The sequence below is a fragment of the Mustela putorius genome, unplaced genomic scaffold, assembly GCF_011764305.1.
Source record: "Mustela putorius furo isolate JIRA1106 unplaced genomic scaffold, ASM1176430v1.1 tig00003845_pilon_pilon_pilon, whole genome shotgun sequence".
NCBI lineage: Eukaryota > Metazoa > Chordata > Mammalia > Carnivora > Mustelidae > Mustela > Mustela putorius.
Window position 1 is genome coordinate 21,354,196 of NW_025421998.1, and position 24,266 is coordinate 21,378,461.

General features: G+C 38.9%; 2 protein-coding genes across 4 annotated transcripts in view; one reads left to right on the plus strand and one right to left on the minus strand.

The window, feature by feature from the left end:
- The window catches only part of LRRC17 (leucine rich repeat containing 17), a 31,136-nt gene extending 16,205 nt beyond the window's left edge, over window positions 1-14,931 (minus strand). Inside the window, exon 1 of one of the 3 annotated variants that reach the window (XM_013060461.2) lies at window positions 14,581-14,931. The gene's annotated coding sequence lies outside the window, so the exon portion shown is untranslated. Of the gene's footprint in view, window positions 1-10,738; window positions 10,805-14,580 lie in introns of those variants that run through there. The other 2 variants (XM_004739586.3, XM_013060458.2) reach the window with 2 other exon arrangements.
- Window positions 1-24,266, plus strand: part of FBXL13 (F-box and leucine rich repeat protein 13) — a 248,478-nt gene that overhangs the window by 134,929 nt on the left and 89,283 nt on the right. The window contains exons 10-12 of the mRNA XM_004739587.3: window positions 1,017-1,069; window positions 5,113-5,213; window positions 14,511-14,640. Of these exons, the coding sequence (XP_004739644.1) occupies window positions 1,017-1,069; window positions 5,113-5,213; window positions 14,511-14,640 (284 nt within the window). The remainder of the gene's footprint in view (window positions 1-1,016; window positions 1,070-5,112; window positions 5,214-14,510; window positions 14,641-24,266) is intronic.

Here is a 24,266-nt window from a genome sequence, read left to right on the forward strand (position 1 = left end):
GTTATGAGCAACAGATGTATTTTCTATTCATTGTGGCAGTGTGAATGCAAGATCATCACCCCCTTGCCTGGAGTCTTCCTGCCTGATGGGGTCTTCCCCACCTAGACTGACTTCTCCCTCTTTACCTCATGCATTCCTCCCCTTTATTCTTTTGTTTCCTCTCCCTCAGATCCTTCTTCTCTGTCTCAGATTTGGAGTTTTACTTCCTGTCTGTCTAGACCCAAGTGTGGACTGTGTAACTCTCTGCTATCTAGGTCTTTCTGTACATGTGTCAACTTCCCCGAGACCATCATCCGTGCAGTTCCCTCTGGTTCCAGACTTAATCAGGCACTTGACCTCTCTGATCCTTTGTGTTCTTCTCTGCAATTCACTGTAAATTGCATGAATCTCATTTATACAAATTATAAATATTTTGTTAAGTAGTATGCATCCTGAATTATTTATAATGTCCATGCTGATGTATGAGGGGAATGTGTGCTGATGTCTGCAACTTACTTTAAAATGCATTAAAAATAAGATGGTTGAAGGATGGATAGAAAGATGGATGTACAGGTGAATATGTGATAAAGCAAATACAGTGGAAGTGTAGTGGGTATATATGCACTATACAACTCTTCAAGTCTTTCAACTTTACTGTGTTTGAAAATTTTTACAATAAAATGATAAAAGAAAACAAAAACCAAAAAATGAACAAAAAGTCATGCCACAAAAAAAGTAGGTTGGTTTTCTTCCCAGCTAAAAGCTCTAAGTATATACTGTTTTTCCCAAAACAATTTTTCCTTTTTCCCCCTTTCTTCTGTAATCCTCAAATGATAATAAACATGTGTATATACTTTAATTTTAAAGCCAGAAGAAATTGCTTTTCTGGGAAAAGGAACCATATACTTAGAACAAATTACTTGCCAAGGTTTTTGTTTGTTTTCTAATGAATACATCGCATTGAATGTAGGGAGGAAAATTTTAAGTTTAAACATTTGCGCTATGTTGTTTAATGATGTTTAACTTGTTTGATTTAGGCCTCTGTAGAAATCTGCAAGAGCTGAACGTCTCTGACTGTCCAACACTCACAGTGAGTATATGAAGCTTATTTTACTGTTTTTTTATTTAGATTCAGACTTGCTATATTGCGGTGCCAATACACAGAGATTTTTGCCAAAATACAGGCATGTGTGTTCGTTTAGGATCAAATGTGTAAAAAAGCAAACTATGTTAAACATAGTTGGCAAGAAATTTTATCCCACTTGTATAATGCGATTATTAATCCTGTAGCTATATGACCAAGGTTGGAGTCTCTGGAAAAGTGAAAACTATTCAACAATTATACAAAATTAACTATGTTTATATTTAGGGTCATGTGTGTCTGAGACAGGAAAAAATGGGTGCCAGGAATGACAATGGGATGATTTTAGTGGTCTTCATGGCTATCAACTGTGTGCCAATGAAGATGGAAATGAGCCTGTAACCCTGGCCAGCTCCTTTCTGGTCCCTGTCTCCATGCCTGTCTTTGACTTCCAATCTGTCTTGTCCCCTGTGAGCACATACACTTTCTAAGAGGCAGGTCTGATCATTTCACTCCCATTTTCCATCATGTATAAACACACTCGCCGTCTACACTATTCCATGAAGTCAAAGCTCTTTAACATTACTATACCTTGGAGACCCTGTGTGGTCTTGCCTCTGCCTCCTCCCCCAGCCTCATCTTGATCCAATTCCTGCACACACATGAAGTTTCAGCAACCATACAGGGCTACACTTTCTTTGCTGCATGAGTCAAGCTGCTCCTTGCTGTTTTGCTTCTGCCCGGGCTGTGCTCTTTGCATGGAATGCCCTTTTACTTTGTCCTCAGGTATTGCTTTCCTCTTTGTTGGGCTTTAAACCTTACTTTAGGTACCACCTCCTTCACCTCCTTTACCAAGACATCCCTGTCTCCCAGGGCTGGGCTCATCGCTGCTCCACTGGGTCCCTAAAACAAGTAGCCCTAATCACAGCATTTCTGCCTCCTCCACTAGCCCAAGGGGGCCAAAGGGTAGGAGATGTGTCTTGTTTTCTGTGGTAGTCACAGCACACGGCACACACGTTGGCGTACTGAATAGTCTACATCTGCTTAATGAATGAAACTGTATGGCGATCCCAAGCAGGTAACGGAGAGCATGGCATAAAACTTGAGGTTCCATCTTGGGCTGACATTTTTGTATTCTTAATGAACGTTACAAAAGTAAGTATGATCAACCTAGAGAGAGAAAGAAGGTATGAGAAGAGCCCTTAGGATGAACCTTGGGGATTGCCGACTTTTAGAAGTAGGCAGAGGAGAAGAAATAGCGAAGAATCTTAAGAAAGGCCAGTAAGAGGGGACACCTGGGTGGCTCAGTCAGTTAAGCATCTGCCTTTGGCTCAGGTCATGTTCCCGGGGTCCTGGGATGACACCTTGCATCAGGTTCCCTGCTCAGGAGGGAGCCTGCTTCTCCCTCTCCTCCCCGCTTGTGCTCTCTCTCACTATCTCTGTCTCTCCCTCTCTCAAACAAATAAAATCTTAAAAAAAAAAAACCCAAAACAAAAAACAACCAAAACAAAACAGTAGGAGAATTTGGGTGAAAACAGAAGAGGCTGATTTTGTCATGCTCTTCATTAAGCAACAACTCCAACAGGACGTCCACACCCTCCAGGGTTGTCATTCTACTTCTTTCTTTCAAACTTGTTTCATTCTGTGGATATTTTTAGTATGTACTTTAAAGATATTTCTATATTTATATGTAAAGATATATAGGGAACGTGTATGCTATAAAATATAGGTGTTCGAGGGAATTAAAAATGAATCAAGTCTCAGTTCCTGCCCTCAGGGAGCTTCAGTTCTGCCCTTGAATAACAGATCACAGTCTTTCAATTTGGCTTTCTCATAGGAAAGTCGAAGCAAATGCCATCTGCATTGAATTTGTGAACGTCAAAGTCTTTCCCAATTTTGGAGTCTTAGACTATACAGGGTTGATAATTTTATCCAGCTACATTTTACTATTGTTTTTTCCCTTTGAAGCACAGGCTGGGAGACAGGTTTAAATTTAAGGAGTTGAGTAACATTCATTCAAAAAGCTTTATTTCTAAGAAGCTTGCCTTATGAGTATATTACATTCAGAAAGATTTGGGTACATTGTGGACAAATTCAGAAACCATTTTGCAATGGGGACACTCAAGCAGCATTTGCTTTTATGTGCTCTCACCTTTGGGGACTGAACCTTGAGCTCTTTTAAATGCTGAGACTAGGATTTGTCTGAAGTTTCTTGAGGTCCACGCTCCTCCAGACAGGAAAATGCAGCAAATGGTTTGTTTCCTTGTCTTAAAGGAAAAAGGAGTGTCCTCTGTGGTGCATAAACATACTTCCTCTTCCTGGCCCCACATTTTCATCTTCTCTGTGGCTGCCTCCCTGAGGGTGTATCAGCTTCCCGTCCTCTCCTTGCCCCATCTCACTTGCATTTTGGTCAGTCATTCAATAGGGGCAGAATTACTTTGATATTTGATTGGCACCATGAATGTTTTTGAAAATAGATTTTGTTTCTATTAAACTACAATGCCATTTATTGTAATTCTTTATTCCTTCTGGGAAATTTTTACCATATATATTTAATATATGTATGTGTGTATATATGCACATACACATATATATAAATAAATTTATATATATTTATATATTTTTTAATCTATATATTTTTAAATATTTTAACCGTATATATATTTTTAATATTTTAATGGTTAATTAAATATTTTAATTTTTAAAATAATTTTAATTAAAATATTTTAATTTTAATTTTTTTATGGTTAATATTTTAACCATATATGTATTTTTTAATCTACCCATCTATACCTAAATCCTGCATTTTAGTGGTGGAGTATGTAGAAAAATTGCTGGCAGCTTGAACGCAGTGGCAAGAATACAGCGTTTATTGAGTCCCTGCCCTTGCACTCATGTGGCGTCGGCGCTCAGAGCCTTTCCTAGAGCAGGACTGCAGGAATTTGTACTGTATTATCCACGACTCCGGGGAATAGCTAGGAATAGAACGCTAAACATTAATGATCCTGCTGAAAAGAAACCTTTGCCATCCTTAATGGTGCTGGAGGTGGCCATCGTGAACATGCAGAATTCTTTCCCAAACCACATTCCCCAGGCAAGTGACAATTGACATCTTCCGGCGATGGCCTAGTCTTTCCAGGACCAATGTGCCACAAATATTTAAAACTAGCTGACCTTGTCAGTGTTCCTGGGGAGACTCATCCACCATCGTTAAATAAATAAAAGCCTGCTGCTACTTACTCATACTGGAGCATTTTATAAGTAGTTACCCATATGTGAGGCAGCTCTACCGCAATCAAAGCTTGCAATTCATCTGGTCTTGTAAATGTCAGTGTAGGGCTCAGGCTTGAAATGACTGTTTTCCTGTCTGTCTCATGTCACAGTCGCTCTGTTCTCTTGTGCCTCAGTGTCAGCTCTGGGGGGAGCTGCTTGAATGTCTGAGAGTCTCACCCCCAACATCCCCAACACTGAACTTCATGTTCAACATGTGTGTACCTTTTTCTTTTTTCTTTTCTTTTTTTTTTTTTTTTGCTTCAGAACATTTCAAGTAAATTTGGTGAGACTCTGGCTGTTTTAATATGCTCACTAATAGGACCATAGAAACTTAATTACACACACACACATTTCTATAAATATGTATGTGTAAATATGGACTCACTTTTAATGAAGTCCAATTAAGAGCATTTACTATTCCTGTCTTTCAGAATGACTTTAGCAAGTTTAAAAATAGATGAGGTTTTAATCGCTTTCATGCATCCGAAGAGTCAGGAGTGGTTGACACTTTGACACTTGAGCTCAAATTTCCTGTCAGTGTTGAACTTTTAACAAAGTGTCACTGTGATGGAATGGGACTTTATTTCCAAAGAAAGGGCAGGGGAGAGAGTAATGAAGCTTCAAACAAAACCATCACCTTCTGTTGAATTTAATTTACAACTAATAACCAAGCATATCAAGAGACCAGGGCTTGCATATAATTTTTGGGAGAGAGACAATGGGGAAATCACAAAGCCTGCTAGACTTTGGTAAGATTCTCCCCTCTGTTTTTCCTGCAGGATGAATCAATGAGATACATCTCTGAGGGCTGTCCTGGGGTCCTGTACCTCAATCTATCTAACACCACCATCACAAACAGAACAATGCGAATCCTGCCCAGGTAATGCTCCTGTTCTCTGTATTACCCCGAGGACAGTTATGCCCCTCCTGGCTCTGGCTCACTCTAGCATTCCCCGAAGGCAGTGTTCCTTTTGACAGCACCCCCCTCCCCAACCGTGGCACCATGATGGTGGTAACAGCACTGCTTCTTTCCTGTTCCCAAGCGGGTGCCTCTTCTGCCCAGGTGGGTCCAGCTTAAATAACTGGTCCTCTGCTTGGCCAGTGTTCTTGTGTCACTCTTGGAGCAAAGTGCCCAGAAGCTTGAGTTAGGCTCTGCCTGTCTCTTTCTGCTCCTCCTTCCTGGGCAACAGAGCTTGCCTCCTAAATTCTAGTCCCATGTCTGGACTTCTTGACAACGAACACCAGTGTCTTCCCTCCTTGGACCTTGAGTACTGCAGGCCCACATTCCCTCTTGCCATGCTTTGGTCACCTGTTGGGACTTGCACCACCTCCAGGAAACCTGGTACTGGTTGTTTTTTCCACCTGTGAACTGTTGACAACCCTGAACACAGATGTTGCTTTTCCTCAGCTAGTGCTTCTTTAGAGAAGGGACAGAAGAATACAAGACATCACCAAACAGTGACAGAATATTCAAATTCTGTCTTCAGCTCATGTCATGATCCCAGGGTCCTGGGATGGAGCCTGTGTCCCTGGGGCTCCCTGCTCAGTGTGGAGTCTGGGTCTCCTTCTCCCTCTGTGCCTCCCTCCACTCATGCTCTCTCTCAAATTAACAAAATCTTTTTTTTTTTTTTTAAGTGCATCATGTTTATAGATGTAACACTGAAAATACCACAAAAAATTGAGGAAATATTCTTTTAGGACTTGGAAACTATTACCTGATTCAGCAAAGAAGCCACTCATGTCACTGATAGATGAGTGAAGTCTGTACATACATCTTCGTTGTTTCACTTTTGTCCTACTCATGAATGTAAATGAAAATATTCGTGTTGAAACTATACACATTCCTCAATATTCTTGAACTTTTTTATTTTTTGGTGAAAACAAGAAATACATCAGAGTCATAGAATTTTATTTTTCCTTTGAAACCAAAGAAGACAAAATTACTAGCTGCCTTTATAACTTTGGCAAAAGTCCATGAACGCATTGTATGAGAATCTAATGATTATATCAACTTTATAATAAAGAGTATTATGTATTTTATTTTCATTTATAAGTTGTGAGCTATACCTATTTTATATCTCTAAAATAGTAAATGTAAAATAGTAACCTGTACAAATTTATAGTAAACATATATACATTTGTATGCATATATGTTTTTAAAGTGCCAGTTGTTAGATATTTACTAGTATGCCAATAATTAAAGATAAAATAATTTATGAACTAATGTATTTTTTTTGTAATTTTTGGTCTTCTTATCAGGCACATAGTCTAATTCTAATTTTTTTCAAATGTTTTAATAGATATCTCAAAATTTTGTTTATTCATATGGGTAATCTTTGTGATAGCTCTTCAGTTGCCACTGTAAATGCTATCTGTTATGTTTTAATTTCTCATTATATTTTCTAAATGGTCATTTTTGGACTTGGGTACAGTACAAATATCTTTTAAGGTTTTAATTTGTAAGATTAGATTTAATTTGTAAGCTTTAATATGAAATGACCTCTAAATAAGAATTTAGGCAAAGCTTCTAAGATTTGATATTGTTCTCATTTTCTAAAGAAACTGTTGTATATCTGATTTTCTCTTTGACCCAGTAATTATTTAGAACAGAATTTTTGGATCCAAGTAGTTGAAATTTCTTTGATTAAGCTTCTGGTTTTAATTTCTAATTCTGTACAGTGGTCAAGAAATGTGGACTGAATTATTTCTTTTCTTTTCCTTCTTTTTTTTTTCTTTTTTGGACTGAATTATTTCTACCTTGTGGAATTTATTGAGATTTCTTGGTGGACTAGTATATAAAGATAATTCTAGTAAATCATCCATGAATGTTTAAAATAAAAGAGTTTCTTTTAGAGAACAAAACTTCTATGTGTATGTGTGTATCTATGTATAAATTCTTGATATTTCTTACTGTAATAGTGATATATTGGTTGCCTTTTATAATCAAGCTTCCTTAGCTTATTTTGATATTTTTATTTTACATATAAAGATAAATAAGTAGTATGTTTCATTATAGATATAGCATTTTTTCACATAAAATTATATTCTTTATCCTGGTCGATGTTTCCTTGCCTTGAATTCTTTATTTGCTATTAATATGGTCACCTTTGTTTCCTTCTGCTTATGGTTCTGTGGAATAACTTTATGTATCTCTGTATTTTTATTTATTTTTTATTATTAATTTTTAAAAAGATCTTATTTATTTATTTTTTTAGAGAGAGCACATGTGAGCAGGGGGAGGCGCAGAGGGAGAGAGAGAATCTTGAGAAAACTCTGTGCTGAGTGTGATCCCACAACCCCGAGATCATGACCTGAGCTGAAATTAAGAGTCAGCCGCTTAACTGAGTCACTCAGATGCCCCTGTGTCCCTGAATCTTTAATCTTTATGCTGGTATATTTTAGATTTGTCTTTTGAAGGAAGCATATAGTTAACTTCTGTTTCTAAATTTTTCATTCTGCCTTTTTAAGAGGATAGTTTAGAAGATTAGTATTTCCTGTCAACATGGAGCATATGGCCTTATTTTTATCATCTTGTTTTATGTTTTTGATTTTTCTGTTACTGTACTATATTCATTGGTTTCACCTTTTGCTATATAAACTATGTGGTTGACTTTTATAGTTTTGAGGTATGTGCACATTCTGTTCTGTATTTCAACCAGTGGTATTTGTGCGTTTTTGGTTTTTTAAAAAGATTTTATTTATTTCTTGGAGAGAGAAGGACCAAGTGTGGGGAGAAGCAGAAGGAGAGGAGGCAGACTCCCTGCTGAGTGGGGATCCTGACTTTGGGCTCTGTCCCGGGACCCTGGGATCATGACCTGAGCTGAGAGCAGATGCTTAACCGACTGAGCCATCCAGGCACCCCTGTATGGTTTTTCTGAAATGTGCTTTTAATATGCATTTCTCCAATTACCAGAGTCATGATGGAACAATGACTTTGGCTCCTCCTCCTGTGTTAGACTAGAGATCTAATACACTTTGATTCTCCCTTGAACTTGATGCTTCTCTACTTCTTCCCTTTGTATATAAACACACGAAAATTGTGATTTTTGTTAATCACTTAACTTTCCTTTTAATATTGACTTTCATGTTTGTGATGATATTTATGGTTATGTAGTCCTAACTCTAGTTTTGTCATTTATTGATGGTCCATTTGTTCCACAATTTCTTTATTCTTTAATTCTGATTTTTATTCATCCCATGATGACTGGGAATATAGTTTTAAGAACCCTTTAACCAAAAGGTGAACAGGTGTTAGATTTTCGGCCACTGCTTTCTGAAAATAACTTTCTTTTGTTTTGAAGGGTGAACAACTCCTCTTGGCATATAGTTCTTGAATCATTCCCTTACTTTATTTTTAAAATCCTACAAATACTGCCCCATAATCTTTGATATTTCGGATTAAAGAGAAGTGTAAAACCAGCTTGATTTTTTTGTTCCTTTGTTGTTCATCTATTTTTTCTGTAACTATGCTTAATTTACTGAGAAATTAAAAACATTTTCCAGCTTAATTGTATTCTTTCAATTAACTTTTCCTAGTACATAGTAACCTTTGAACATTAAAACTTAGACGTTTTCTCAGCCAGGGAAGGTATTTTTCTTTTTTAATTCTTCTATTCCATCTGTTCAGGTTTAATCTTAAGAATCCTCTTTCATTTATAGGTTGAATTTTTATTCCTGTTTTTCAAAGCTGTCATCTTCTTTCTTATCATTTTATCTCTGTATACGTTTCTTCTGCATACTATGTTCCCTATATCTCAAAGTGTGTTCTAAGGGTAGCTGTGTTCCAGTAAATGTTTAATAACTAGTTTGGGTAGAGGCTAATGGGATGTTCTGGTTTCTGTGGTATAAATGCTACCACCATGATCATTTTTAAGCTACCAAAATGATGTCATTGATCGTGGACTTGGGAAGAAATGCTAATCGTTGGCTCTCATGGGCTGGTGTAAGCCAGCTCCAGCAACACCACTGTGGAGGACCCCGACCCTCTCAGGAGTTCTATGAGGTTCTCTAGTCCCACAATATAGACTATTGCTCAGTACTTTTCTTTAGGCATTTCATACTGATATATGTATGTACATGAATATATGTGTATGAATGTGTTTGTGTGTCTATAGAGAGAGCATATATGTTTGTGTGTGTGTAGAAAGAGACAGAAAATATTATAAAATCCATTAAGTCCATATGTGAAAATCTGAACTTAAAAAGTAGATGATTTGGGATAGCATACTTTTAGATAATCATTTCTCCTAGGAAATTTAAAATAATACTACAACCATGCATAGTTTCTGGGACATTTACTGTACAAATGAAGCTGTACATTTAATGAGCAACAGATAGAAAAACAGGACCCAAAATGAGAATTTTGTTTTGATTTTAACTCTAGTTCTTGCTGTTGAAAGAATATCCAGGGTAAATGCACTTGATATTGATGACTTCTGTCATACAAAAAAAGTGTGCACTGACTTTCTTATCTGTGATAAAAATATATTTCATAATGACTATTTTTGCTTTGTTTTCCATTGTTTCAAATATGCTTGGGTATGTGAAAGGGTTCTTTAAACTATAAATAACCAGAGAAATGTTGTTTGTGCTGTTGTCATTCTCTCTCCAGGGCCTTTAGCCTTTCTTTCCAAAGAAATAATTTGCCAAAAGAATATAATTTATTTGCCCTTCTTGACAACATTGATTTGCCAGCTTCTTATTTGAATATTTTTCCTCACTTCTTCAGGGACTTGCTCAACTTTCTAAAGTTGAAAATGAGGGTGGCTGTTAGCTCATGTCCATTCCAGGACATGTTTGCTTTTTCCTGAATCAAATCCTTTCCATTCATTCCACAACCTAGCTGGCACTCCCAGCATTTCATTTGCCATAGCATCCCAACTGTTCACCCTTGGTCTCTCTCCCTTTCAATCTGCTTTGCCTTATGCTGTAAGAAGTATCACCCTGGAACAATATTCTTGTCATGTCGTTGACATGCTTAGGCTCTAGACTCTTCCCTTACTGTCCTTTAACATTATCTGATCAAACCTATCTGCCCAGGTTTCCTGGGGGAGGCCCTTAACTCCTACCAGATTGCTCTATGCTTCTTGTTCTCTACAGCTCCTCCTCTCTGCTAAGCCATAGCCTTGAAACCTCCAGTCATACCATCTACCAGAATTCCACAATGATTTCTCCTTTCCTTGAAACCTACCAGCAACATTCATTCTCTTATTCACCATTTATTGATCAATTACTATGTGGGAGACATTCTAGGCATATAGGAGACATTAAAGCTACTATGATCTTTGTTCCTTAATGGAGCCTCATCTCGTATAGTGACATGGTGTTCGATTATTTTTCATAAAGGCCCTTCAGTTGGCTTGGAAAGTTCTTATTCATAGGTGCTCTCATGTAATATAGTCTTACCAGTAACCATCAGAGTGGGGCAGACAGAGGAAGCTGTTGCCTTGACTTGACTGGACATCCTCAAGGTCTACCCTATGAATAAGAGGTCAAAACACTCCATTTGGATTTCTGCAGGAATCTATTATGCAAAACTGTCCCTATGAAACTAAAAAGCCCAACACTTAACTCAAAAAAAAAAAAAAACTACTGCAATCCTCTCTTTTACAGATTAGGCCTTGTCTTGGTGATTTTTCAGAGAAATTTTTGTTTAAATACATAATTCTTCATTCCTTCCAATAGTAATTCCCTGAGGTATTGGTGATCTAACACAGAAGGTTTCAATTCGTTAATGGAAAAAAGCCAAAAGAAAAGAGAAAAAGTGACCTCTGTAGTTTCTGGAAGTCTATAAGACTTCTTAAAGATTATAGTAGCAGTAGAAAAATAAATCACAAAGGGATCCCTCCCCCCATTAGAAACGCTTATTTATCAAATAATGAAGAAAAGATAAACATAGGCTGCCAACATTGCCTCAAAGTAGAATTAGAAATACCAAGTTGTCTCTGGCTTGAGAAAATGATGAACCAGATCTTACTCACGTAAGGGACTTTTTTGCCAAAATTCAGAATAAAAAGTTGCAGTATTGCATAAAATTTGCCAAGTGATTTCACTGTCAACTGATTATTTTCCCATCCCCAACAGCTTCAAGCCTATGGCCCTGTAAATCCCTAGAAAGGTCTACAGGGCCACTTAGGAGTCTCCTGTGCTGGGTTTTCAAACTGATGGTTCCCAAGAGGTTCCATTTTGAAGACAGTCATCAAGGGACTTTCAGTCTGGGAGTCATTTAGTCCAGTGAACAACTTCTTTTGCCAAACCTGAGGTTCTCAACCTGGGCTCAGTGGATTCTCCAAGGAGACCAAGGATAGAATTTAGAGGTTCCATGAATTTTGATTGGGGAAAAATAATCTCTATTTTCACTAAGCTCTAACTGAAATGCAAGAAAAATCACAGTAGTATTAGCAGTTCCTGGGACTTCTTGACCATATAAATCTCAAACATTTTCTTATTATAGTTATTACATGTATCTCAAAGTATCATTGATACTCATCACTACTTCAAAATTAGGGGTAGTTATTAGCTCTGCCACTAGATCTTGTTATTTAATATGCTAATAAAGAAGCACATACATTATTATTCCACTCATTTGGTTTTTTAAAAATTTTGATAACGATATCTACAATATAATTAGTTGCTTTTGTAATTTTAAGTGTTTTATTTTATGCATTAAAAACATTATGCTGATGAAGGGGCCATAGATCTAGAGTATATGTTACACACAAAAAGTGAAAAACTCCTTACTCCATTCCTACTTTGAGTATTTGTGTGTGTGTGTGTTTTAAGATTTTATTTATTTATTTGAGAGAGAGAGAGAACAAACAGAGGGAGGGAGAGGGGCAAGCAGACTCCACACCGAGCGCAGAGTCCAGCGTGGAGTTCTATCCCAGGATCCTGAGATCATGACCTGATCCGAAATCAAGAGTCAGAGGCTTAACCGACTGAGCCACTGAGGTGCCCCCGACTTTGAGTATTGTTAACTGATCACAAGGACTGAAAAGAGTCAAACAATAGGCTTGGGCTTGATTTGCATATATTTGAATATGCATGGATTTGTAAATGACAGCTACACTTAACTTTAGAGGTTAAAAATGGGTTAAGAACAGTCTGTAAATGACTGGGCAACACACCAGGGGAATAAAAACTGTATCAGAGGCTATCAGTCTCACTGGAGTTCAAACAGATTAAAAAGGGCATTAAACCTTGAACAAAATAAGGGTGTAGTTGTAACGTGAGGTCCCCCAAAGTCTTGGAATCAGTTGCATGTGCTACTTTTGTCAGATGATAACCATTCCATTATGTGGAAGAAGATAGTACAAGCCTCATAAGAACAATTAATACACTATTATTTGAAGTAGTAGTAGCAAGAATATATATATTTCAAAGCTTCTACCTACCGATTTCAATCATCAAAAGTCATCCTTAATTTAATATTGTTACATCTATGTTCTCATGTAATTGCCATACCTCTGAGAGCAAAGAGTGGATGGAATTATATCCATGTTACAGATGAGAAAACTAGATTCAGAAAAGCTGAACACAGTCAGGGTTAAAAAAGAGAGAGAGAGAGATAATATTATAATCTCCACTTAACAGATGCAGAAACAATTTCTGAGAGGTTTGGGAAGTTGCAGGAAGTGTCAGGGCTGAAATCTGAATCCAACTTGGTCAGATTCCAAAACCTCATGTATTTTCCATTGTGTTGTGCTGTCTGCCTTACTATTCCTTTCTCTAAATTAGAGAGCTAAAGGTTTGTTAGAAATGATAACCTCCCACACACACCCTAAGAAAACTGTACTTTGCTCCGTTGAATCACAAGGGTACCCCCAAGGGAGAGAAAGACAAAGCATTCCCAAAACTTTGGCATAGCTCTTGGTTAACTCAAGGGCCCCAGGAGAGGGGATGTGTCCTGGGGATATTAGTGCTGCTTTCTGCTGCACGGCCCTGCCCACAGCCACGGGGGAATCCAGATGGCGTCCCTCTTTGTTCTGTAGAATCTCGTGGACATTGTTAGAGGGGAATGTGTGTTCTGCATAAAATCTGTCACTATGGAATGGGAATCATTATATATCCTATAGATGTGTTTTCCAAATTTTAGGAATAAATCTGATTAACTGTCAATGCTTGCATATCTTACTTCCCATTTATGTGAAAGTAAATTTTACTAGTCATCTGTGGGCTTTTGAGGGTCACAGAGTCACCTTCTTCCCACTTTTTGTTCTTTCTGCTTTCCAATTTGCTGTTAAACCGTTGCAGATCAGAAACCAAGAACATGTTGTTAATTCCATTATAAGAGCGAGCAATAGTGGGAGTCTTGCACTTTTAAAAAATGCCAGGCTTAGGAAGGTTTGAAAAATTGTCCAGAGAATGTCCTCAAATTGTAAGCCTTTGCACGGTAGTACAGGCTCATCTTAATAATCCTCCTTTTTTTCTGGAAGCAATCACTTTGGTCTTGGTGGTAATGCCATATTTAATCTGTTTGAACTCCAGGGAGATTGATAGCCTCTGATGTCGTTTTTATTCCCTTCATGTGTTGCTCAACTCATCTGCACACTGTTCTTTTTAACCCATTTTTAAGCTCTCTATATCAGTTAGTCTTTCTTTAACTATAAAAATGAAACACATACAAAATCATGCATATTCAAAAATTGTTTTTCAAACCATTTGCTTATCATGTCCATTTCAGGAGCTTGGGATGTTTAACTTCGCCTTTCTGCTCCAAATCCTCACTGTCATGAACAGTTAATCGCCATTTAAATGTTTTCAAAGGGTTCGTCCATCTAGACGTTTTGCACATTGTTTTGGTGCTCCAAGGATAAAACCTAAATACAACAATGCTGCAAACTCTGTAACTTTGGTTTCAAACACAAACTAACGTCCAAACAATATGATTGCACAAATGTCCTCCACCCCCAGACCTCTCCCCCATCAGCCTTCTTAAGAATCTAGGCAAATCTGTATTTTCATTTAAAATGTAATGATGCATTATCTGATACACTACTCCAAGCTCCTTCACATAACAGGAAGAACATTAACAATTACGTTCAACTGCTGAAGATCTGCAAGGAGAAAAGATTAATTGACAGTTTTTCTTCTCTTTGTCATAGTGGCTTATGAAAGACATGGAAAACGACTCAAGTATAATCCCTTTCCTTCTCTCCTTTCGCCCCTGTCTTTTCAGGTACTTCCAGAATTTACAGAATCTTAGTTTGGCTTATTGCAGAAAGTTCACAGACAAAGGTTTACGGTACCTGAATTTGGGGAATGGATGCCACAAGCTCATGTATTTGGACCTTTCCGGCTGCACCCAGGTTTGTCTTTCAGTCTTCTCTTTCCTGCAGCAGGCGAGGAAGTCCTCCGGGGGACGGACTACATCCAGCCCTCATGTTATACTAATGCTGGGCACGGACTGCAACACAGTTTTCAGAGGTTTTGAATTACATAGCCACAGCTGCTTAAAATTTCCCCAGGATTGCTACTATAGGCTCTTGGCTTCCTTCCACTGGAGTGTCACATCTACACACAGGCCGAGCTCATTGGATAAGGAAACAGACTACTTCTGTGTAGATACTTTGAGCCCAACTATAATACCAGAGTCCAAATGTTGAAAACTTTAGAACTGCTACCAAGATACAAACAAAGGAAAAACCTTTTGGGGGAGGATTTGCAAAGCACTTCCTGAAAAGTCAATGAGCTCCCTCAGGGGCTTTCAAAAAATAAATAGCAATGGGAAAAACGCCACAAGTGCTAAATGTAACAAAGGAAATACAACAAAGATTGTAATTTTAAAAATTACATTGTATCCTGGGACTAAATAAGAGGAAGGTTTGAGATGTACATGGGGAAATATTTGAGTCTGAGGGAACAAGATGAAGGAAAATTGGGTAGAAAATAGGGTGTAGTTGTGGGGGCTACGCCATGGCACTTTGGAAATAGTTACTGTCTCGTTGGTAGTTTCTTCTTGTAGATTTAAATCATGATACTTTTAACTTCTTTTCTTCCACCTCTCCGTGTATTTTGTTAATGTTAGTTTCATAGTATGTCCATCTTTCTGTGAAAATCATATACTAGCACAGATGAGAAGTGGCTGAAGCATTGGTTGTTACCATTTGTTGAGTTTGTGTTCTATGCCGGGCACCATGTTGAATTATTTACACAGATCAGATTCATTCCTCATACGAATGCTATGTCGTGTGTACTGATTATGCCCATTCAGAAATGAAGAGAGCAAGTCTCCCGAGGTTGTACACCTAGTGAAAGCACCTGGTACTGGTGCCCTTATAAGCACCAGTTGGTACATCCGTGGGTAGGTAGAGTCCCCTGGAGGGAATACAGGCATATTATTGGTTTCTCCTCCAAGTTCTTAAATGGACAGACCTTAGCTACTCACTGTCACTGGCATTCCATGGTTCCCTGGTACACTAAGTAGTAGGGAGAATGCAGGGAAAAGGTGGAGAGGGCTCCAAGCGAGGCTTAAAACATCTCGAAATTACACTTATTTCCGATCTATGGGTGTGTGGCTTGCTAAATGTCAACATCTACCATCAATCTTTTTTTTTTTTTTAAGATTTAATTTATTTATTTGACAGAGATCACAAGTAGGCAGAGAGGCAGGCAGAGAGAGAGGGAAGCAGGCTCCCCGCTGAACGGAGAGCCCGATGCAGGGCTTCAACCCAAGACCTTGGCATCATGACCCGAGCTGAAGGCAGAGGTTTTAACCCACTGAGCCACCCAGGTGCCCTTCTACCATCACTCTTAAAAGACTGAGATGGACTTAAAATTCTCTATAGCTTGACTAAACTCTAGCCCCTGACTACCCTTTACTTAGAGCATTTATTTTAGAAAACTTGCAACTGTATATTCTTTCTTTGTTGTCTTGGAGATAGATAAAAACCTCATTAAAAACTTCTTGATGGTTTTACAATCCAGGAATGTCTTCCTCAAGGGGAGCCACCCTTGGATATGTGGTCATTAAGGGAAATAGCACTGGTGTCTCCCCGTCCCTGTGGGAGGGTAGCTGCTTACTTTTGCTTTGGGTGTCAGTTAGCAAACACAAATGGCCTAATCACAGAGAAAAATATTTGCAAGTTTAGGAGTAACTCAATGTGCTTGACACATCCCTTTAATGATACATCTCTAGGATTTTCCACCAGCTCAGCCAGTGCTTAAAAACCTTCCCCTAGAGCATAACTTACCTCCTTGTTCTTCTCAGTTTCCACAAGGTAACGACTGTAGCAACAACATACAGTTCATACACAGATGCACAAACACACATACACATATCCTAAGGAGAAATAGTCTCACTTACAGTAAAGTCAAAAAAGAGGTTTCACATCAATATGCCTCTGGCCAGACATGCATGCAAAACGCACATAGTGTATCAATTTTTAAATTTTGAGCCAACATTTAAAATTCTGTAGTCTTCATAAAGAAATTTAGACTTCCAGGTTTCTCTCTCTCTCTCTCTTTTTTTTTAAAGACCTTATTTATTTATTTGTTAGAGAGAGAAAGAGAGAGTGCAAGCACAGGCAGACAGAGTAGTAGACAGAGGCAGAGAGAGAAGCAGGCTCTCCCGGCCAAGCAAGGAGCCCAATGTGGGTCTTGATCCCAGGACGCTGGGATCATGACCTGAGCCGAAGGCAGCTGCTTAACTGACTGAGCCACCCAGGCGACCCTCCAGGTTTCTCTTAAAAAACTGGGAAAACAAGCGAAACTGGGCCTGCATTGCCAAACGGCCACAAAGGGCTGGGACTGAGTTGGCCTCACCCCGTTGGAATGGAGCATGCTGGCCTCCCCGATACTCCGTAAGACCCACACAGGCCCTTACAGCTAACCATTCAACAGCATCACCCGCCTGTCCTCAGTGGGTATTTAAGTTTGGTCTGAATATATAAAGAATAGATTTTTTTCCTGGTTGTCCCTTAATTTTTAAGTCTCAAACCACAGTGAAACTAGTATTTCACATCACTAGGCAAAAGAATGTTAAATTTCCTTTGTTCATCTGTCTTCCACTTCCATTTGTTTATTTAATAATTCAACAGAGATTTAACTCCAGGTGTCAGACACTGTCTCAGTCACTGGAAATCGTCCCATTTGGAACCAAGCCCCATTAGGTGCACTGGAAGTAAGAAATGGGCTTGTGATGAACCACAGATAACTTAAAAATGGCTGCTGCTCTAGATGCAGAGAGAATTGGTAAAACTTGGAGGCTACTGCTTCCGTGGATTCTTTAAATTCTACACGGAGGCTCCGTTTACCTCCCCAGCTCTGGGTGTGAGGACAGTTTCCATATTCCAGGCCTACATATATTGATACGACCCTACAAAAATCGTTCCAAAGAAGGAAAATTGATGATTCACAGATTCTCAGTTTCTCCGCTTGGAAACTGAAATCTATTTTCTTTTTATAAGTTTGGAATTTTGTGCTATGAAGTCATGTGTTAATGTCTCTGTCCAAGAAGAAAGGTCCTAATAAAACAAAAAGACTTGAGAATAGAAGATCACACCTACCTGCCTTTCGCTGGCGTTAAATGAGGGCCTGCTGCATACTGCCTGTGGTGATGAATAAAACAGCATCCTTTCTTCTAGGAGCTCTGGATTAACATAAGTAAAGTATGTCAAGGGCTAAACTCTAATGCCGTCATGGCTGCCCCAAAAAGGAAAGATGTATTTATACAATATTGTGAAAGTATTTTAACGATACTTGTTAGAAAAAAATAAATAAATAAACGCATGGCGGAGAACTGCAAAGAAAAGTGAAAATCAATTACACATGTTTTAGAAATACTCTGCATTCTTCTGGGATTGGATAAACAGTGTAGGTGCATTAAGTAATGGGACTGATTTCCTAATGAATACCAGCATTTGCACATGAACTTGCGTGTGTACTTGCGTCTTTAATGTGGTTGAGGTGATGCCTCTGGTCAGTTTCTTTGCAAAAAAGCCTCTGCTCGCTCAGTCCTGACTGAGGACAGAGTTGCTCTAGCGAGCTCTTTCACTATCCACGGCAAACCTCTAACCATATACTTCCCACTCCGAGCTTTCTGTTTTCAGGTTTTAAAACCTTTGCTTTAAAACCTTTTTTTCCGGGGCACCTGGGTGGCTCAGTGGGCTGAAGCCTCTGCCTTCGGCTCAGGTCATGATCTCAGGGTCCTGGGATCGAGCCCCGCATGGGGCTCTCTGCTCAGCGGGGAGCCTGCTTCCTCCTCTCTCTCTGCCTGCCTCTCTGCCTACTTGTGATCTCTGTCTGTCAAATAAATAAATAAACATTTAAAAAAAAAAATAAAGTCAGAATCTGCTTGATTGTGAAGCTCCCATTCCTTCCCCAACATGAGTCTATTGGAAAGCTTGAAGGCTGCTTAAAAAAACAAACAAACAAACAAAAAAACCTTTTTTTCCCTTTTTAATGTTAAACCCCAAAATACAAGAAGTAAGAAGCAAAAAATTGAAATTATCTGAAAACTCACCACCCAGAAATAACAAACACTATTCACATTTCAGGGTAAGCCTTCCTGGGCTTTTCTCTATGTACACAGATACTCCTTTTAAACTAAAGTGGATTACATAGTCCACATATCTTTCATTTGATATTCCATAAAGTTAACATTTCTCTATTTTATTAAATATTTTCCTGTAACATACTTTTCATAGCTATATAGTATTCTGTTGTATCGAGATACCAATATGTATTTAACCATTCATTATTGGCCTATCATTTTCTGCTATCATCAACAACTTCTGAGGAAAATTCTCATAACCATATATTTCCATACATCTATGCAATTTTTGGTCTAAATTTGTAGAAGTGAAAAGGTCAGAGGACATAATTATTTTTAAGGCCATCCATGCATGACAAAGGCGGCCAATATAAACTTACCATAAATGTAAAGTAATGTCTGGTTCATAAGGATATTATGTGAGAAAAAAACTTCAGCCAATTTGACATGGATATGATATTTTATGTTTAAATTTATATTTCTCTGATCATTTGTAAGGTTAAATCATACCCAATCACTTAATAAATATTTGTTGAATAATAGCATTCTTATTCCAACAGGCTGCCATTGGTAAACTATTTTTTTACAAGACCAGTGCTCTAACCCCTGAGCTATGGAGCCATCCCCTTATTTTTTTAAATTAACTAAAAATTTTCTTTCATAGCCAGAGTGCAACATTTTCATTATACTATTTTCAGAAGAAGAAGGGAAAAAAACAGTTTACATTCATTTAACAAAAAATTCTGGTTGAATCAGTTGAACAAATTGAATATACCTGCTTCTTTATTTACTGTTTACCCAAAGATATAAAATCTAAGCTTATACCATAAAAGAATTAAAAAAACAAAACCCTATATATAAACACAATTTGGGAAGACTTTTTGGAGACAAAGTGGTTTTATTATGAAAAGAAAGTATCCTGGGGCGCCTGGGTGGCTCAGTGTCATGATCCCAGGGTCCTGGGATCGGGCCCCGCATCAGGCTCTCTGCTCAGCAGGGACCCTGCTTCCTCCTTCTCTCTGCCTGCCTCTGCCTACTTGTGATCTCTGTCTGTCAAATAAATGAATAAAATCTTAAAAAAAGAAAAGAAAAGAAAAGTATCCTTTCCTGTGGCCCTTCGATATCTACAGTCAGGGAGACATTTGGTGACAGTGAATGGGTCCATCTTATTCTCTGCTCTGAAGAATGGTGTGTACTGTAACCCATGGTAGACATTTATCAGATGTTTACTGAATATTCGGATTCATGTTTAATTAAATAGTGAAACTAATGACCTGTTTTATGAAACGTTGGTAGTTTTTCCCTTGTACCTCATACTTTGCTTCAGGAATTTCTCTCTGTTCTTTGTGGCTCTGCAGAGCTGTCACTCGTGGCAACTTGAGAGCAGTACATGAGAGTACTTGGGAACATGGGTTCGGGGGTATTTGCATTTTAATCCTGAGTTTGCCATTTACTAGTTACGAGACTGAGGCAGATTCCCCAGACTTTCTGTATACCTCAGTTTCCATATCTATGAAATGGGGAAAATACTAGTACCTACCTCATAAGTGTGTTGTGTAAATGAAATGATTTGATACGTATAACATGCTTAGAACAGTGGCTTCATAGAGTAACTCCTTAGTAACCATTAGGATTTTTCCTATTGCCACAGAGTCATTTAACTCCTTCTGCTGTGGCTGTGAGGAGAGAGCTGCAGGAGAGGAGGATGACCCTACCAGAACCATTCAAAATCCTTCTAGATATTCAACACTGAGGGAAAAAAAATGCTGTTTTTCTTGAGGTTGCAGAGCCTGGAGAGTGTAGGTCTAGGCTTATTTGTGGTTCTCCTAACATTCAGGTACACGTCCTTCTATAAATACAGTGGACACTTGTATGGAGCTTACACACAGGAGTTGAATGGGTGGGTCATGAAGTATGTGTAAGTTTGGTTTTTGTCAATATTGTTAGTTTTCTAAACTGACCGTCCCAATCCTAATGACATTTTTATGATTTAGAAAACACATCAACGTGATTTCTCTGGGGAAGCTAATGCTGTGGCCCTCCGTCCTTACTCCTTATATTTACCTACATAATTTATTTTCGTAACAGCACTATTATTAAGGTAACTACTAGAGAGGCAGGAGATCAACATTCAAAACTAGAATGGGTTTCTATCCTGGTAAGTCCTCTTTCTTTCTCAGAAAATAGCAGTGAGTATTTAAGTCATCTTTATGATTTATATAAGTGTATATAGGTATATAACACTATATAGAGAGAAGTAATACATGTTTACAGAAGTAATATGCATGTAGATGATATATATACAGATACATATATACAATATATATCTCCAAACCAATCCTCAAATTTTAGACTCGTATCTTAAAAAAAATCCCAGCTCTAAAAAACAACTCCCTGCTCTGCCGTCAGCCTTTCCCATGTCACTTAAGGACAGTTCCCTGTATATAGTCGCTGAGGCCAAAAACCTTGGAGTTATCTGTTACATATTGAAATGTAAACCCCCAAATTCACATATTGAAGTCCCAATGCCTATAACCTCCTTACTTGGAAATAGGGTTTTCCAGATGTAATTAGCTAAGATGAAATCATTAGCATGAGCCCTAATCCAAGATGAATGATGTCCTTAATAAAAAGGGGACATCTGGACACAGATATATGCATACAGAAGAGTGCCACATGAACATGAGAATAGCCATCTACAAGCCAGAAGAGAGGCCTGGACCATTTCCTTCCCTCACATTAAAGGAGGGAAGGAACCAACCCCACTGACATCTTGATCTTGGAATGTTAGCCTCCAGAACTGTAGGACAACACATTTCTGTTGTTTCAGCTACCCAGTTTGTGGTATTCTGTTACAGCAGACCTAGCAAACCAGTATGTTATCTTGGACCTTCTCATTCTCTTCACATCCCACATGCACTCTTTAGGAAGGCCAGCTGGCTGGGACTCCAGAACTCCCTAGGATCTGAACGTTTGTCAATACCTCTGCAGCTACCACCCCAGCCCGGGTCATCATCATCTCTTGCCTGTGTTATTATGATGGCCCCCTAACGGGTCTCTCTGCTTTCACCTCCGCCTCCTACAAGTCTTCTCTCAACTCAGCAATGAGAGTGATCCTTTTAAAACCCAAGCCAATGTCCTTCCTCTACTCAAGTACCTGGCAAGGCATCCCGTTCACTCAATAAAAGAAAAACTTCAGAAGAACATTTGAGACCTATATAATCTGTCCTCTGCTGCTACTGACCACTTAGCAACTCTGCTCTGGCCACACTGGCTTCCTTGCTGCTCTCTCAGCACAAGAGCTCTTGCCTCAGGGGGTTTGGCGCTGCCATTCTCTTCTTGCCTGGAATCCTCCTCCTGCAGCTATCCTCACCTCCTCTAAGTCTTTGCTCAAAAGTCCCCCCATGATGAATGGGTAAATCGATAGAAAGGTATCAGCTAAAATGCACCAAAGACACCTACATTAGTTCCCTGTTAATTTTTGCACTTTCCAAAAGTTCTTGTTTCTTTCAAAATCTCAAAATAGAAAATCTGGGTAGGATGAAGAGTTTTAATGGAGAGGACAAAGCTTTCCTAGCTGTCCATGGGAAAGTCCCAATGAGGAGGCCAGTGATTCCTGGTTAGGCTTTCCCTTTATCCTTTGTTCTGTTTGTGTGTAACTCCAAGGATTCTCCTGTTGATATCATCTTTGGATGGCCACTTCTCCTAAGATTTATGTATCATGTAGCAGTGGGTTACAGCACTGTGTAGGAAGCCAAGCGTAGAACGACCACAGCTATGCTGAGAAGGAAGGCTAGGGCTGTAGCCAGTCTTAGGCTGAAATCCAAATGCCTAGAAAACCAACAACTCTGAGCATGGAGTGAAAGAAGGCGCCAGATGAAGGCCAAGGTTCCAATGGATATGTTTGGATTGAAGAGAGTTAAACCAGTCACTTCCAGCCTCAGTTGTTTTAGTAGGCTCACTTTTTGCCCTTAGATACCCTCATACCGACCCTTTCTCCCATTCATCAGATTGACTTTTACATATTCTTTGAGGCTTTTTTCAATCACAGCCGTCACTAGGAAGCTCTCACCGACCCCTCATTTCCCCCGACCCAAGCTAGGTTATGATCCTTCCTGTGTATTCTTCTATCATTGTACTTTCACTGTGCATTCTCCATGCATTCAGTGGTCTGCTTATCTGTCTGCTGTTCTCCCCATTGTGGGCTCCCTGATGGCCAGGACGGTGCCTCCTTTATCTGTGTTATCTGTATCCTTAGCACATAATACAGTACCTTGCATGTAGTAAGACTGTGAGCAATGTTTGATGAATGAACAAAAGAAACAGCAACCAATTTCAGGGCACAGCTCAGGAGGTCTGTTGAGCCACTAAGAAGTTGACAACTTGCCAGAGCAAAGTCTCAGAGTCTTTTCTTGGTAAGGGCGCAGTCTGATATTTCTTTAGATTTAGGGGAAGAAAAGAGCCTAGGAAACTATGAAATACTACAATGAAAGTGCTTTCTTCATCAACTATTTTTCAGTCACTAGACACAAGTCAACAAAAATGAAAAGGGATAGTATCCCAGAAATGTTCAAATGACACAACGCAATAATAATTGGTTTATCAGTAGTTCTTGTACTGTTAAGTCTCTCTCTGGGACCCACGAATCTTAAAAGTAGGCTGTGCAAACTGCAAATGGGGAGATTCCAAGGTCATTTCATTTATCTCTAGGCTACATAAATTCCAACTTCCCCTTCCAGAGAGGCAAAGATCATGGAAGGTCTTACTTGTTCACCTCTGGGGATTGCAGTGGACGTGGGCGAAAGCCACAGAGTCGTGCTCAGGAATGAGTGTACTAGCCAAATAGAATGGAGATTGCATAAGCAAAGCAAGAGTAGAAAGCAGTTTCTCTTTTTTTCTCTCTCTCACACAGCAAAAGGCAGTGGGATGGTGAAAGGAGCCCCAACCTGAAGTGGGGAGACCTGGCATCTAATCCTCGCTATGCTACTAACCACTTGTACAACTCTGGACAGTTACTTGATTTTTCTGCCTCAGTTCCGTTGTCTATAGAATGGCTAGTTTGGGCTACATGATCTCTGAGATACTTTTCAGCTTTCGAATTCTGTCTGTGCTTCTGTGTGGAAGTCTGGTCCTTGGCACAGAACTGGGAGTGGAGGTACAGATTTGCTAGGCTATGAGTAAGGGGTAATTGGAATAATAAGAATTGTGTGACCAGCTAAACCAGGTGCAAATAAGATTATGCACCAAAATGAATTGGCAACAGTTCAATTCAAAATTATAAATCATTTATATCTGTTGGATTGGATTTTCCTTTATGCTGTATTTTAATGGATGGTGATAATAACTGCTATCATTTGCTGGGTACTGACTAGGTGCTAGGCGTTGAGGTAAGTGTTTTACATTCATTATCTCATTTAATCTTTATAAAAGACCAGACGAGGT